At 35.7% G+C, this 17,899-nt stretch overlaps 1 protein-coding gene across 1 annotated transcript in view; it reads left to right on the plus strand.

Annotated features, from left to right (window-relative positions):
- The window catches only part of LVRN (laeverin), a 53,674-nt gene that overhangs the window by 16,951 nt on the left and 18,824 nt on the right, over positions 1-17,899 (plus strand). The window contains exons 7-14 of the mRNA XM_027874994.1: positions 1,998-2,147; positions 2,983-3,048; positions 3,155-3,220; positions 3,773-3,945; positions 5,521-5,597; positions 6,132-6,271; positions 10,670-10,725; positions 17,726-17,879. Of these exons, the coding sequence (XP_027730795.1) occupies positions 1,998-2,147; positions 2,983-3,048; positions 3,155-3,220; positions 3,773-3,945; positions 5,521-5,597; positions 6,132-6,271; positions 10,670-10,725; positions 17,726-17,879 (882 nt within the window). The remainder of the gene's footprint in view (positions 1-1,997; positions 2,148-2,982; positions 3,049-3,154; positions 3,221-3,772; positions 3,946-5,520; positions 5,598-6,131; positions 6,272-10,669; positions 10,726-17,725; positions 17,880-17,899) is intronic.

The raw sequence follows: 17,899 nt of genomic DNA on the forward strand, positions 1-17,899 counted from the left end.
TATTTTTTGAGATCAAACTGGCACCCTTGTATGATGCACTTTGTGCATACAGACACTGGAGGCCATGGACTTTATTCCCTTCTTAAGAACCAGTGGCGCATTCATTTGCTCTTCCTCTTTCTCTATCATATCTAATGCTCTCTATGTCTCCATGTCTAGATATTTATCCATGTGCCCTCTATATCTATCTCTCTGCTTACTCCCTAGGCTTGTCAAATCTGCACAGGGAGTTTTCTTTCTGCCTTTCCTTTTCTTGAGTGCTATTCATAAGACTCCAGACAAATATATTTTTATCAGTCCTTGTTTAGGTACACTCCATCTCTTGCCAGGGACCCATCATTCCTTTATCTTAAGTTGTCTTCTAGACCTTCAAATCTCATTCTCATACAGCAATCTCAGTCAATTTTCACCTTCCAGATGTTTCTCTTTTGTTCCCCCTATATTTAATCAATGGTAGTGATAAAAATATCACCTGTACCCTACAAGATCTTCAGTTTTGTTTTTGTTTTTGTTTTTGCCTAGGGCTTCAATATTATTAGCAATACTTCTTGTATTCTTTCTAGTACAGGGATTCTTTACCTGGGGTCTACAAAACCTCAAGAATTCTGTGGGTAGATTTGGGAGTGGGACATGAACTTGGATGGGAAAAAAATATGTTTTAATTTTTGCTCTCTGACTGAAACTTAGCATTTCCTTCAATTATTGTATCTATAGACTTTGCTAGACTGCTAAAGGGGGTCCATGACATGAAAAAGGTTAAGAACTCTTATTTTAATAATATCATTCCCTCCCTTTTCCTCCTCTCCCCAAATCACCAGAAGTGGGTAGTGAGTTTGACAGTTCTTGGAAGAGACTCTCTATCCCATCTTGTATACATGACCCAAGAATACCATTGACCTCCTTGTTGTTTATACAACAAATGGTCGATCAATAGTTGCTTCAATATCCCTCTGCACAGATTCCCAATCACTACCAAACTCCTGTTGAAATATTATTGGGTTACCTTTCACTTGATGGTACCTGTGGGTCCACTTGTTATTCCTGCTTTGTCTGGAGATGACCCAAGAGACTTATACATCTGATATGGCTCCCAATGTTTGCTGCCATCTTTTCCCTGTTCTTTCTTGTTTCACAGTCTTCTACTCTTCGTCCTTCTGAGACAGGAATCCCTTTTGTCTCTTGTCTTCTTTGTTTCCTGCCTGAAATACTTCACCTATTCTTTCAGGGAATACTTCATTCTTCCTGATAAACTGAAGTATAGAAAAAGCATTCTTATATCCCTTTTACTTTCTCCTCTATAATAGAGACCATTTTACATACATATATACAGAATAAATTAGAGAAAATCATCAGAGGGAAGGCATTAAATAATAAATTGGTTCAAGAAAGGCTTCTCATACAAGATGGGATTTTAGCTGGAACTTGAAGGAAGCCAGGTATACTCTCTGCCAGTCACAGCCCTCCAAATATGCTTGAAGTGAGCTTGATAGGTCTTCATCTTCTTTCTTGTTGCTCTTTTGGCTAATCCTTGTGTGTGGCTAACTGCTGTGAAAAATTACCTACTTGCTAGATATGAGATGTAAATATGATGAGATCCACCTGCCTTGATTCACTTTGTTCTTTGTTTCTAGGTATTTCTTGGCCCTGTTGGGGCATCACCCTTAATTTATTTAGCTAATAGATGCACAGAAGACATAAGGACACGTGATAAGATTTAATTACTTAATGAGATCTACAAACCATCGTTCACTTTGCTACCCTTCCCTAGAATCCTGTTTTTCCTTCCTTTGATGTTGATATTTCTGGTCCTATTTAGCAAGAGAAGAGACTTTATTTAAGAGGTTTACTAGAATTTCTATGTCAGAGAAACAATTATTTATAAATAATACTCTAACACGCAGAGTTTTATTCCCCTCCAATGATATCACTTTTTGGCTACACTTTAGAAACTTTGAATTTCGTGTTTCTTGGGCCTAACTCATTTTTTATTTTTCAAGTTTCAGAATGAGTTCTTTTATTATTCTTATATGAGAACTGTTATCAAAGAAGATCATGGGACGATGTACCGAACTGTATCCACAGAAGTAAAAAACTACACAGAAACAAAAGAAATAAGCGAACTCTTTGACCTATATATTTATAAAAAGGTAAGTGGAATTATTTATCTCATTTTGTTATGTACTTATTAAAAAGAACTGGTTAAAAGATGAGTTTGACAGTTCACAGAACAAATTGGCTATTGTAAAATTTTCATTGCAGAAGATGTACCTCATGTTATGCAATAGTTGACCTCCTGACAAAGTTAGGAACAAACTGATTTTTTTTTTGTAAATATAATCAATAACAATAGCTAACATTTTATAGTGCTTTAAGGAATAAAAGACACTTTATATATGATATCTCATTGGATCCTTACAACAACCATGTAAGCTAGGTGCTATCTTTATCCCTTTTTTACATATAAAAGAAGGGGGCTAAAAGCAGTTAGGGGACTTGCTTAGGGACACACAGCTAGTAATTGTCTGAAGCAGGATGTGAATTCGTCTTCTGGACTCCAAGTCCAATTCTTTGTACGCTACACCATTTAGCCCCCTTACAGAGTACCTATTCAATATGTACCTAGCACGAATGATAAATGTTCTAAAGCAGCTTGTTATTTAAATGAAATGTATGATGAATCCTTTTGTAAGGTAGACAATCTTTTTATCATGTCAACAATTATTTTGCCATTTTTTTAAATTCTAGGTTTTCTTTAAGTGTAGGACACTTGAAGTTTAAACTTCAACTCAAGGATAGCTTTAGATCACTTTTCTAGCATATTTTTTTTTTTTAGATAATATGGACACTGTGAGGAAAAAAAGAGTTCATTTTTAGCATGTGCTGAGTACTTAGGCATTTGATTATATTTATAAAATGACTGTTGTTGGTTCATAAATACTTAATTTTATTCAAATAATATGTCCTGATTTTCTTGTGCTTCAGGGAAGTTGTATAGTTCGGATGATGTCAGATTTTCTTGGTGAGAATCTGTTCCTTAAAGGACTCGAAGTAAGTCTGGAAAAACTAAAGTTTCCTGAAGAGAGAGTGCTACTTTTTTTTTTTTTTTTTTGCATCTGCTATCATTCCTTTAATCATAGCTTCCATTTCTCCACAGTCATATTTGAAAACATTTGCATTCTCAAATTCTGAGCAAGATGATCTATGGAATCATTTTCAAATGGTACTTTTTCTTCTTTTTTTCTTATTCAATCTTTAATATGTTCAGTGATTTATATTTGCTATATTCTATGAATGAATGAATGAAAAAAATAAAACATTTATTTAGCTCTTACTATGTGCAGTGCCCTGTGTACTGGGTGGGGGCATAAATTGAAAAAACAGGACAGCCTTTACTCTCTAGGAGCTCATATTCTAATGGGGAAGATAACATAAGGATGGTTTTAGCTGTTAAGTCAGATAGAAAATTCCTATGGTCCTTAGGGTAGCAATTTGGTATGGTGCAGTACTCTAAGATCCAAAAGTGTGTGGAGTTTTATTTATACCAAAAGACTATAGGAGAACAATATCAGGGTGTATATGAGAAAAGACTACTCAGCATTGACCATTCAAGAAACCCAAGGTCTGAATCCAGGTGGAGGGTTTGGCACAGAACCTAGGCCATTGATGTGTGCTAAATGTTGGGTAAGATAGCAAAGAAAGTTCTTAAAGAGGATGCTTTGCTAAAGGTTATTATTACATCATATTTGTATGATTTTGTGTCTTTAAAAATTAGGTTCTAGACAACCAGACTGAAGTTCTCTTGCCAGCATCATTAAAAAGCATAATGGACAAATGGACACACCAGAGTGGATTTCCAGTTATAACATTAGATGTATCTACCGGCATGGTCAACCAGAAACCATTTTTTCTTGCTAATTATAAAAACCAGATGACCCCCTTCCACAAGTATATTGGCTTGACCTTCTTTACTTTATCTTTCTTTGGGATTGAGTTCTGCTCAGATGGAAAACTGGTGCTAGAGATGAGAAAGAATTACCCTTATTAAATACTGTGTAACCCCTTGGGTTTTGGAGGCAGTTGTTTGTTGCTCTGTAGGCCAAGGGGCAGGACCCTCTTCCTGCAAGGCTGAACATTGTTAGCATGGGTATGGGGTTGAGATGTAATTCTTCCCTTCAGGGTCAATGCAACGTGAAGCTAGAGGCATAGAAATCAGCTTAGAATTTTACCTGTATCTCTCCCTCTTTCAGACAGCACTAATTCAACACATGGGGTTAGAGGCAGCACCATAGAGAGATATAAGAGTGGCCATAGTTTACTTTTGCTGTGATACAAAAGGTTCTCTTTGAAAGGAGGTGCACGAAACTAGTCTTTCTTCCCAGAACACTATCCTGAAGAGTAATAATGAGGCTGAAGTAGACAAATATGAAGGAAGACACAGATGATCGGAATTTAAATAACTTCATTACCATTTCTTGAGCTGGGTTTTGTTTCTCAGTTTCAATTGTTATAAAATGGTTACACTAACAAATAAATTTCAATTAAATTTCAGTAGGGATTGTCCTCATTCTCATCTGTGCCCAATAAGAGAGTCGCCTTATCTGCATCCCATAGAATGTGAAATAGGCAGATATTACCTGTGTTGTTTCTTTAAGACCTCTCTGTAAAGGAACAGTAAGATCTTTGAGAATAGGTAGAAACCTTAATTATAGCCATGCACATTAGCTGAGTCCCACAGAAACCTGGAGAGTAAGAATTTTAATAAGAAGACAAAATCTATAAAATACAATTAGCATATTTCTTCAGAAGATTGGCACTTATTCATTTGCCATTGGAGAAATTATTCTGTTATTATAAGTGAATATGGGAAGGCCTATTGAACATTTTTCAGATTTATAGAGAGTTTTTCAGGCTGATAAATATTTTGAAGCTATTGGTGAGATTGATTTCTTTCTTTTCTTCCTAACTAGCTCTGCACTTTTTTTTGTGGTGGTGGGGGATCCAATTCAATTCCATTTAACAAATATTTGGGGGGAACCTAGTGCATGCAAGGTACTATAAAGGGATACTGTGATGAATAAGATATATTTCCCTGTCTTCAAGTATCTTACAATCTAATTAGTCATCACAGGTGTTTTTGTGTATGTCAGCAGTCGACCGGCATTCTTCAGGGAAGCCAGCCAGCTGAATATGTAGCATAAACCCCATTTGGAAATTAACCTGCAAAAATCCTATGTAAATAGCTTTCCTAACGGTGTCCTTATTTGGCCTTCTAGCTTATAACTAAGTATGACAAAGTATAATATCAGAAGAAGAAAGTGGAATGGAATGAGAAGTAAGAAGGAAATACAAGTAGAAGGCAAGATGCTTTGGCAGAAGGATAGGAACATCATGACAGCAAAGGGGAGGCAAGAGTTAAAATTTGGAGACCTGTCTTCTCTTTCAATATTTTATTTTATATTCATTAGGAATGCATTTTATTTTATATGAAATTAACCAAATATTCATTTTTCCTCCAATAAGTAACACATGGACCATTCCCATTACTTGGATAAAAAATGGAATTGTACAACCATTAGTCTGGCTAGATAAAAGCAGCAGTAAGTATCTTCTCTTCCCCACTTTCTTTTTTAAAAAAAAAATAGTTCACACAGGGGCAGCTAGGTGGCATGGTGGATAGAGCTCCAGCCTTGGAGTCAGGAGGACCTGAGTTCAAATCTAGCCTCAGACACATGACAATAGCTGTGTGACCCTGGGCAAGTCACTTAACCCTGATTGTCTTACCAAAAAAAAAAAAAAGGCAAAAAAAAATAGTTCGTATATATAAGTGAAGAAAATAAAAATTTGAAATCAATTGCTTTTGGAAAATATTTCATTTGAAACTAAAATAGCATGTGAATCTGCAATGGGAATATAACTTTAATTGAAAAGTATTGCGTATGAAAAAAAAGACAATTTGATAGAGAATTTTCTATTTTAATCAAGCAAGAAGCCATTGAGTTTCCAGCTCTGCTGTCTTTGTTTTAGTATATCTGTGGTTTACAACTGACAATGTACAAATGTACATACTTAGTACATTAAACACTGATGAGAAATTATGTTTAAAAACAATACTTAAAAATCTACTTTTGCAGAAGTATTTCCTGAAATGCAACTATCAGATTCAGAACATGACTGGGTGACTTTAAATTTGAATACAACTGGATATTATATGGTTAATTATGATCAATTGGGTTGGAAGAAAATAAACTTATTGCTTGAAAAAGACCCAAAGGTAAGAGATCAACTTTAACTTTTTGTACATTTTAATTATTTGCATAAGCAATGTGTTTTGTTCTTTATCTGTTGGAGGATAGGTAGGAGTTCTTACCCTGGGGTCTGTGAACTTAAAAAAAAATTCCAATAACTATATTTCATTAATTTGTTTCCTTTGAAATCCTATGTATTTTATTTTTACAATTTAAAACATTATTCTAAGAAGGAATCTGTCAACCTCACCAGACTGCCAATGGCAAGATGCCATGACACAAAGTTAAGAGCTCCTACTATATAGGAATATACCTATAGGGGATATTGTTGGGAAGGGAGAATTTGTTTTAGTCCCCTGACAGTTGATTTCCTCTTGACCTTGTGAAATGGCTTTCCTTCAAAATTTATTGACATTTTAGTTGGTTTTGGATGTGATTTCAGGAGTTTGTAATGAGGCAGCCAGGTGGCGCCAGGGAGACCTGAAAGTTCAGATGCATAACCTTTGCTTCCCTCAGTTTCCTTATCTGTAAAATGGAGATAATAATAGCACCTACCTCCCAGGATAGAATAAAATAAGAGAATATTTGTAAATTCGTAATATTTTCTTGTAAATTTATAAAAATAAATGCAAACCTTGCAGTTCTATATAAATGCTAGGTGTTGTTTTGTATTTAGACAGGATCAGACTACTAAAAGCTGTTGACAAAGGAGCTTTATTGCTCTAACTCTTTCTGTATGATAGAATTTTCACTATTTGAACAGCTGCAGAACCTGGATTTACATGTAGCCTTTGGCATGACTTAACTGTCCCCTATTTGGTGATGGTTGGTGATATAATAGAGCAGACCTACACAAAATTGTTTTCTTTCGACACAGAAACAATGGAGATGAGAGATTCTTTTCCCACCTACCCCATTTCCTGAGACTCATTCCACCCCCTACTCCTCAAAGATAATAATTACTACTCACATTTATCAAGTACTTTACAGTTTACAAAGTGTTTTCCCCATTAGAAAATCCTTGTGAGGGAGATAGTAAGCATATCATTTTATAAATAGAACACCTCAAGTGTGGACCCAAGTTTCTTGACTCTATATCTGGCCTTCTTTTCACTTGACTCTGTTACCTAGAAGTATTCCAAGGGACTCATTTAGGAAAACAAAACAAAACAAAACAAACTTCTTAAGAACTAGAGTTATCCCAAAGTGGAATGGGCTTCTTTAGGAAGTGGTAGGGGTAAGATAACTAACTGTAGGATATGTTATAGGGAGCATCCCTTATAGGGCTAGGGGTTGGACTAAGTAACCACTAAAGTCCCTTCCAACTCTAAAATTTGTGATTCCATGAAATTTACCTCATTGAAAATTATATTCTAAACAATCTGGTCTTTATTCTATGTAATCCTCATTATAGATACCAGTGAGGATGGGCCATTTGTGAAAATGCTGTATTTTAAAATTTGAATGACTGATAGTCTTAATTTTTATCATTAAGTTTTATCTTTTTGATGCCTTTTGTTTTTTAATCACATTAATTTCTGAATATATCCTTCTCCTTTTCCTGATAACAAACCATTAGAGTCAAAGATTAAAAGAAAGCAGTTTGGGAAAGCTAACTGAGACATTGACAGTTTCTGACAGTATAAGCAATATTCAACATCCAGAGTCCTCCATACCATCAATGAAGGGTGAGAGGTAGATTTTCCTAACTCCTCTTAGGAGTCAAGCTTAGTCATTATAGTCATGCCACAATCCGTTTCTTTGTCCTTTTTTCTTTTCATTCCATTCCATTATTATAGTCACGCATATTGTTTTTTGGGGTTAGCTTACTTTCCTCTGTTTTGGTTCTTACGTATTCCCATGCATCTCTAGATTTTTTTTTATTTGTTGTTTCTTACAGCATGGTAATATTCATTGTGTGGGTTTATTTGGCCACCCCCCAATTGATGGGAACCCACTTTGTTTCTACTTCTTTGCTACCACAAAGAAATGTTACTATTAATATTGGGGTATATATGGGACCTTTCTTTGTGTCTTTAATAATGTATATCCAATCTCTGGTTTAAAAGGGATGGACATTTTAGTCACTTTCTTTAGCTTAATTGCAAATCTTAATGAATTTTTACTGAAGTTGAAAAAAAAGCATATAAAATCTCATTAGTTTTGAAAGCATTCATCAAAATTGTCAAACATTTACTAATCTATAAAAGCACTCCTCTCCCTGAAAAACTGGTCATTGCATTACTGGCTTCTTACCTTCAGTAGTCAATTTATTTTTGAAGAACTCAAATGAAATAGTTTATTTGAAAAACACAATTAGTTGAACAAATGAATAATAGGAGATGGAGAGAAATCTGCTTAAGAGTTTCCATATTTCTTATAAATATTGAATGTAAGGGGCAGCACAGTGGCTAGAGCATTGGGCCTGGAGTCAGGAAGACCTGAGTTCAAATTTGGCCTCAGATACTTACTAGCTTGTGTGACACTGGGCAAGTCCCTTACCCCAAGTTTCCTCATCTGTAAAATGAGCTGGAGAAGGAAATGGCAAACCACTCCAGTGTCTTTGCTAAGAAAACCCTAAATGGGCTCATGAAGAGTCAGACATGACTGAAACAGACTCAACAATAACAACAAAATTGAATGTAAGAAATGTATGAAATGTTATCACTGCTAGCTTGTCTCTAAGCTATCATGGATCATCCAACCAGAAAAACCAAGCTTGACTAAGTCAATTGCTATCCTTTCAAGTCAATTCAACTCATCAGATATTTATTTATCTGAATGCTCACAATTTAACCTAGCACTGTCCTGGTACTTAGGAAGGAGCAAAGACAAGAAACAAACAAGGCTTCTGCCCTCCCAGAGCTAGCAGTTGTGTATAAGATAAAACAAATAAGAACATGATTAAAGTTTATTACAAATGCAAATAAAGTACAATGAGTGCTTTGGGGAAAGAAACTTAAAAGAATATTAGGAAGGGAAACTTGTTAATATCTGTGCTAGGATATTTGGAGAAAACTGGTGGGTGACACTGAGTATTCCCGTTTATTAAAGAAGGACATTCTCTCCCTCCCCCCAGTGACAGCAAAGTGTCAATTCACATGAGAACCTGACCATCTAGAGCCTAACTGGTCTACCATTTCCCCAGGTGGCAGATGATAAATGCTCACATTTCAGGAGGACCTCCAGATTGTTGTTGCTATTATTCTGTTGTGTTGGACTCTTCAGGAACTCATGGACTATGTCCATGGGGTTTTCTTGGCAAAGATACTGGAGTAGTTTGCCATTTCCTTCTCCAGTGTGTCCCCATTTTACAGATGAGGAACTGAGGGGTTAAGTGACTTACCCAGAGTCATACAGCTAGTAAGTGTCTGAGCCAGGGTTTGAACTCAGGTCTTTCTGACTCCAGGCCCAGTACTCTATCTATTGTGCCACTTAGTTGCCCCCTTTCCAAGCTGACAAATCTCTCTTATAAAAAAACAACCCAGTGAGAAAGTGCAAGTACTATTTCTATTTATAGTAGAGGAGTATATGTAGAATGCTTTGCAAACCTTAAAGTGCTATGTAACTATGAGCTGAGACAGAGAAAGATTAAAAGACTTCCCATAGTCACAGAGCTAGATAGAGCTCAAGGTGGGATTCAAACCCAGGTCTTCTTACTCAGGTCCCGAATTCTTCCTATTGTATAACATTGTTCTACTCTCCCATAATATATATTGATGAAATCTTGGAAATAAACACCCTGAAAATGATTGCATGACCCAACTAATGGGCCAGTTATTTCAAGTAGCATTTAGTATGATTAATCAACAAGTATTTATTGTGCATCTATTACATTAATTTGAACAACCTATTGAATTTCATTATAATAATTCACATTTTTATATAGTACGTAAAGTTTTTCAAAGCATTTTTTCTCACAGTCCTTTGATGTACATACCTGCCACTGAGGTCTCAAAAAATAGACCTACTGATTTATTTTTCAATAAGACATGCAGGGTACATATTATCACCCTCTTATACAGATGAGGGAAACTGAGACCCAAACATCACCCAGCTCATAAATAGCAAGGCTAGGACTTCAACCCAGGTCCTCTGACTTTTTTTTTCTTTTTGGTGAGGCAATCAGGGTTAAGTGACTTGCCCAGAGTCACACAGCTAGTAAGTGTCAAGTGACTGAGGCCAGATTTGAACTCAGGTCCTCTTGACTCCAATGCCAGAGCTCTATCCACTGTACTACCTAGCTGCCCTGGTCCTCTGACTTTTAAGACCAGTTTTCTCTGTATGATGCCATACTAATAATGCAACCACTTATGAAAAGCAAACACAATACATGTTTATTAAGTATTAAGTGACATTTAAAAAGATTGATTTTCTTCCTGAACAAGTTTTCTTCTAACTCTGTAATTTCTGTTTTTATACAGGCTATTCCAGCCACTGATAGGATGAAGCTGTTTGATGATGCCTTTAGATTGTCTCAGTGAGTATTTTTTTTTCTAATGATTCTGCCATATTTTAGGGCACCTTGTTTAAAAAAAAGATTTACCACTCTCATGTTTATTTCCTAAAATATATAACTTTTATCCTGTTTAAATAAAGATGACATTTTTGGTTATATTGGCATTTTGTTGTATGAAAAATTGCTTGAAATAAGGGAGAAATCATTTGTGGCTAAGAAAAAAAAGTGTGAAGAGACCATTGGCATTTGTTTATGAAACTTGACTTATATTTCCCAAAATGTTACAGGATGATACTGTGATTTTATTTAAAGTATGTGGTGTAGATGAACTACTATTTTACCTGATAAAGTAATGCATGCTTAGATATTACAAGGATCTGTGAGTTCATCTATGTGGATATTCCTTCCACCAATGTAGATTGGCACCCCTCTATATCTTAGTAGTCAGTCTTTGGGACTTATTGTTTGTTACAAGAAATCTTCATTTTGAATACAACTCTCTGTCATTGAGCTTCTCCTAACATCTCTGGATTGATCCTTGGAAGACAGGCTATCTCCAGACAGGTACATAGAGCTTTTCCAACTTAGTAGCAAGACTGAGAATAACTTGTGCTTGCTGGCATATTCTGTGATAGCTAAGGGTCATCTTTGTGCCATGATGAGGTGTCAAAGTAGGACTTTAGTAGAAGAAAACAATACCTATTCAAAATTAAGAGAATTTACAGTAAAGAATTTAGGATTTAAGAAAGATTCCCCTCCCTGACCTGACTTTTTTTTTTCTACTGACATACCACTTAAATGAGTAATCCACACTCATTGCTTCCATTTACTTATCACTAGTTAACTCCTTAATTCCTTGAAATTTGTTATCCTTTCATATCACTCTCCTAAAACTATTCTAGTTGAGTTAGAAATGATGTTACCAATCAACCAATCAACAAGCACTTATTAAGTACTTTTTTGTGTTTCAGGCATAGTGCTAAGTACAGGGGATGGAAAAAAAAGAGCAAAAAACAGTCCCTACCCTCAAGGAACCTGAAATCTGAGAACAATAACAATAGCTAGCATCTATTTAACTCTTTAAGCAAAGTGCTTTATAAATATTATCCCATTTTATCCTCACAACCATCCTGGGAAGTAGATGCTATTATCATCTCCATTTTACAGATGGGAAAATTAAGGCAGACAGAAGTTAAGTGACATACAGCTAGTAATTGTCTAAGGCTAAATTTGAACTCAGATCTTCTTGACTGCACTTTCCTTCTATGCCACCTAATCTAGTGCGGGAAATAGCATGTACATATCTAGTTATATATACGAGACAGATACAGCAAATGGAAAGTGTCTTTGGAAGGAAGGATACTAGCAGGTACAGGACCTGGGGGAGGCCTCCTACAAGCAAGTTGTGCTTGGGCTGAATCTTAAAGGCAGCCAAAGGTTTCTAAAAGGTGAAGGTGAGGAGGGAGATCATTCCAGAAATGAGGGACAGCCAGTGCTAAGACACAGAGATGGAAGAGGGAGCACCTTGTGTGATTATAGCCTAGCTATACCTAGTCTCCCTCTCTGATCTAGCCCATCTTGACCTATTTGCAGCATTTGATATTTGTGACCACTCTTAAAAAAATTTTATTAATGCCTTTTGTTTATACATTAGAGTCATTCTTAAATATACACCTTCCTTGTTCAGCAAACTTTCCCTTGTAAGAAAGAAGGAAAAAAATACCATAAAGGAAAATGAAGACACATCGATCAATCTGACAGCATTAAGCAACATCCCATGCTCACAGCACCCCCACATCTCAAATGAAAGAAGGGAGATATATTTCCTTATCTGTTCTGCAGGGCCAAGATTTGACTCCCCCTACTTGAAACTGTTTCCTCTTTTTATGGACTGGGCCTGACTCAGGCCATTCTCCTAATAGTTTAGGTTCGATATTAGTACAAAAGAAGACACTTGTAAGTCATTCAACAGTTAACAAAAAAGAAATTTACTTGTCCACAGCAGGAAAAGGATAGATAAGGATAGACACTGAGGAGTTACCTATTGTTATCTACCTGCCAGGCGTCAGAGCTGGAGCTCCTAGTGGCTGCTTTATACTGAGGTGATGAGGAAGTAACATCATCAGTTTAAACCTTTAGGTCCCCAAATCAACCACATCTCAAAGAAGGTCTCAAGACCCTTAAAAGAAAAACTTGCCTAACTTGCCTGGGGGGAAGGGTTAGGATATTGTTCCTAATTATACCTCCCTAGGCCTTCTTGACATTCTGCTATCCTGACTTTCCTCCTATTTCTCTGACTTCCTTTTATTGTCTCTTTTGCTAATTCATAGACTCTAATCGAGTGAAAATTGGAAGGGAACTTAGAGACTATCTGGTTCAAACCTTTACCCAATTGATGAATCCCATCTATAACAACAAGAATAAGAGCTCATCCAGCATCTTCTTTTTAAAAAGTATTTTTATTCATTTCATTGGATAGCAGTGGATAGAGTGCTGGATCTAAAGTCAAGAAGACTCCTCTTCCTGAGTTAAAATCTGGCCTCAGATACTTACTAGTTGTGTGACCCTAAGCAAGTCATTTACCTTGTTTGCCTCAGTTTCCTCATCTATAAAATGAGCTGGAGAAGGAAATGGCAAACCACTCCAGGATCTTCACCAAGAAAACCCCCCCAAATGGGATCAGATACAACTGAAAACAACCAAACCACAAGAACAACAAATTTATTTTGTTAAATATTTACCAATTACATGTAAAATATTTTAAACAATCATTTTTTTAAATGTTGAGTTCTAGGGGCAGCTAAGTGGCACAGTGGATAGAGCATTGGCCCTGGAGTCAGAAGGACCTGAGTTCAAATCTGGCCTCAGACACTTGACACTTACTAGTTGTGTGACCCTGGGCAAGTCACTTAACCTCATTGCCTAGCCAAAAAAAAAAATGTTGAGTTCTAAATTCTCTTCTTCCCTCCCATCCCTCCCCCTTCCTTGAGAAGGCAAGCAATTTGATATTGATTACACATGTGAAGTCATACAAAACACATTTCCCTATTAGCCATGTTACAAAAGAAAACAAAAACAAAATAAAACAATAAAGATGAAGAGAGAAAAGTATGCTTCAATCTGCATTCAGAGTTCATCAGTTTCTCTCTGGAACTGGATGTCATTTTTCATCACAGGAACTTTGGAACTGTCTTGGATCATTGTCTTTATCAGAGTAAAGTCTTTCACAGTTGATTAGCCTTAGAATATTACTGTCACTATTTACAATGTTCTCCTGGTTCTGCTCACTTCACTTTACATCAATTCATATAAGTCTTCTCAGGTTTTTCTGAAACCATCCTACTTATCATTTATTATAGCACAATAGTATTCCATCACAATCATATACCACAACTTGTTCAGTCATTTCCTAAATGATGGGTATCTCCTCAATTTCCAATTTTTTGGAATACCACAAAAAGCGCTGCTATAAATATTTTTGTACAATTAGCTTCTTTTCCCTTTTCTTTGACTTCTTCGGGATACAGATCTAGTAGCGGTATTGTTGAGTCAAAGAGTATGCACAGTTTTATAGCCTTTTGAGTATAGTTTCAAATTGTTCCTCAGAATGGTTGGACTAGTTCACAACTCCACCAACAGTGCATTAGTGTTCCAATTTTTCCACATCCCCTCCATCATCTGTCATTTTTCTTTTCTGTCATGTTAGCCAATCTGATAGGTATGTGGGGGTACCTCAGAATTGTTTTAATTTGTATTTCTCTAATCAGTAGTGATTTGGAGCATTTTTTATGTGACTATTGATAGTTTTGATTTTTCTCTTCTGAAAACTGCCTGCTCATATCTTTTGGCCATTTATCAACTAGGGAATGGCTCTTATTTTTGTAAATTTGGCCCAGTTCCCTGATACTTGAGAAATGAGGCCCTTATCAGAGAAACTTGCTGTAAAATCCCACCACCAGTTTCTTGTTTTCCTCCTAATTTTGGCTGCATTAGTTTTGTTTGTGCAAAAACTTTTTAGTTTCAAGGAATCAAAATTGTCTATTTTTGCTTCCTGTAATCCTCTTTATCTCTTGTTTGGTCCTAATTATCCAGATTCTTCTTCTTCTTTTTTTTTTTTTGGCTATGCAATGGGGTTAAGTGACTTGCCCAGAGTCATACAGCTGGTGAATGTTATATGTGTGAGGCCAGATTTGAACTCAGGTTTTCCTGACTCCAGGGCTGGTGCTCTGTCCACTGCGCCACCTAGCTGCCCAACCCCTCCCCCCCTGCCCCACTCCCAGCTTCTTCTTGAAGACCTTTAGTGACAGGGATTCACTAGCTAGCTCCTCAGGCATCTCATTGCACTTCGGTTTAGCTGTAAACTCTAGGAAGTTTTTCTTACTTTGATTCAAAATCTGCCTCTCCCATCTGCTGGTTTTGGTTTTCTTTCCCAGCATTAAGAGAAAAAGTCTGATCTCTTTTCCAATATATCAATTGAAAATTATTATCACTTCCCCCTTTAGAGTTTCTCTTCTTTACGCTAAATACCCTACTTCTTGCAGCTAGTCTGTTTGGTATGGTTTCAAGTTCCCTCAACATCCTTACTGTCTCCCTCTGAATACCCTCCAGGTTGTCAGTGTTGCTTCTGAAATGTGCCATCCAAAACTAGATGCAACATCCCAGATATGTCTCTCTCTATTAGAATGTAAGCTCCTGGAGAGAAACATCTTAAAATGTTTCCCTAGATAATAATTAATTGAGAGATTTATTGACATCATCCACATACAGAGGCACTCTCATTGGGAGGAAGGCTGGAAATTATAGTTTGGGAGATTAACATATGCATGTGTACCCTATATTTTCACTTTTAGCTAGATTGATTAAAAAGAAGATGGAGGAAAAAGATCAAATTAACAGCACAAAAAGCATAAAACCACAACAGAGAAGGAATAAAAAGAATGAAATTGAGAATTTTTTAAAAAGATAATTATCTTTTTTCATAGTATTTTTTTTGTTAAATTTTTTATTTTTTTATTTTTAACATGTGTTTTTAAAACTTTGGGTTACAAATTTTCTCCCTTCCTCCTTCCCCACCCACCCTCATTGAAGAGGCAAGCATCTCGATACAGGTTATAGATCATGTGGTCATGCAAAACACTTCCATAGTAGTCTTGTTGTGAAAAACTAAGTATATTTCCCTTCATCCTATCCTACCCCCCATTTATTCTATAAAAAGATAATTATCGGCAAAAATATAAAATACCCAATCTAACAGAACACTAAAAAGAGATCTTTAGCTATATAATTTCAGAAAAGGAAATTGAACTAGGTATAAGAAACTACCAAAGGGAATGGGAGGGGGAACAAAAACAATAATCTTGGTCCAAATGAATGTGTGGGTGAATTCAATCATACTTTTAAAGAATAATGTGTATATTTAGAAAATTACTTCCAAAACTTAAGAAAGAAAGCACTCCACTAAATTCCTTTTAAGAGACAAACACAGCTCTAATGCCTAAATCATGGAGGGATAAAGCAACAAACAAAACAAAACAAAAATAAAAAAAACTTCTAAAAAATTATAGATTAATATCACTATTGAACATCAATTCAAATTTTTTAAATAAAATACTGGCAAAAAGACTGTAGCAATATGTCAAAGAAAGTATTCACTATGATCAGTTTCATTTTTGCTAGGGTTCATTTATACTAGTTTTATTTATACTATCTATACTATACAAAGATGATTCAATTCTATATGTTCACAATTGAATTCATCATTTTCCCCCTCAAAATGCCTAACAACCTTCCGATTTTCCTTGATAGCATCACTTCTTTTAATCATCCAAATCCCTGGATTTGGATGATTAATTAATTTTTTTTTTGGTTTACTCGAAAAAGCAAAAATAACAGCTATGTACAGATATTGTATCAAGGAATATTTCAGTCCAGTGTAAGGAAAGACAGCCACAAGTGCACAAAATGCTAGACCTGAAGTCAGAAAGACTTGAGTTCAAATCCAGTCTCAAACACTTACTGGCTGTGTGATCCTGGGCAAGTCATTTATCCTCTGTCTGCCTTAGCTCCCTCAACTGCAAAATGGGAATAATAATACCACCTACCTCCCAGTGTTGTTGTAAGGATCAAATGAGAGAATATTTGCAAAATTGAAGTGCTGTATAAATGATAGCTATCATCAACATCATCAATAGTATTCCTGATGGAACTATTAGAATGTAGAATGAACCATTTAGAATCCAGATGATTATTTGTCAGGGATGTTGTTGAGGGTCATCCTGTTTAGATATATGAATTGGACTAGATGACACACTCTGAGAAGCCAACTTGTAAGATTCAGTGATTCTTTAAAATGGAAAAGCTTCACTTTCAGGCCCAATAAGGCATTGCTTGTCTGTCAACAGAAAATGAACTTAGTTAAGTTCAGAGAGGTTCTCCAGAATTTTCCCTACCAGTTGATGGTTTTGGTTTTTTTTTTTTTTGGCCGTAGCAATTTATGCAAACTCTGCTAATGTATAAAGGAGTTGTGATCTGGGTGGTGAAGGGAACACTCACAAAGCTGTTAAAGTTTAAAGTCCTCATTTCACAGGTTGTTAAGGGGCAAAAGAAATCATGTACACAAATGTATTTTGAAACACATTAAAGGTATAGGTGATTTCCATCTATGATTATTAAGGAAAATATAACTAGTTCAGGAATAAGGAGGTTCCTAATGATTAATGTCATATTGGGCTGGGATTTTCTGTATTTCTAAGAATTTTGACTTCCTAAGTAAAAAATTGAAATAGAAAACCTGCCAACAATATTTGTTGAGTTATATTTTGCCCATAATTTTTTTCTCTTTAAACTCTGTATTTTTAAATTATTTAGACATGATAACAATAGTTAGCATTTATAAAATAATCTAAGGTTTTTAAAGTGCTTTACCTATTTTATCTCACTTGACAGAAGCATTGACAAAATGTGGGAGGAAAATATTTAACCTGTTTAACAAGCTGTTGTTTTTTTTTCCTAAATAAAACAGGCATGATTATATTGAAATTGAAACTGTCCTTGAATTAACCAAGTACCTTGCTAAAGAAGAAGAAATCATAGTGTGGAACACAGTTTTGAAGAACCTACTAAATTCTGATATATTTGTCAATTTGAACAACCATGATATATATTCCTTATTTAAGGTAACTTCTTTGATACACAT

The sequence above is a fragment of the Vombatus ursinus genome, unplaced genomic scaffold (assembly GCF_900497805.2).
Source record: "Vombatus ursinus unplaced genomic scaffold, bare-nosed wombat genome assembly UNPS02014807.1, whole genome shotgun sequence".
Taxonomy (NCBI): domain Eukaryota; kingdom Metazoa; phylum Chordata; class Mammalia; order Diprotodontia; family Vombatidae; genus Vombatus; species Vombatus ursinus.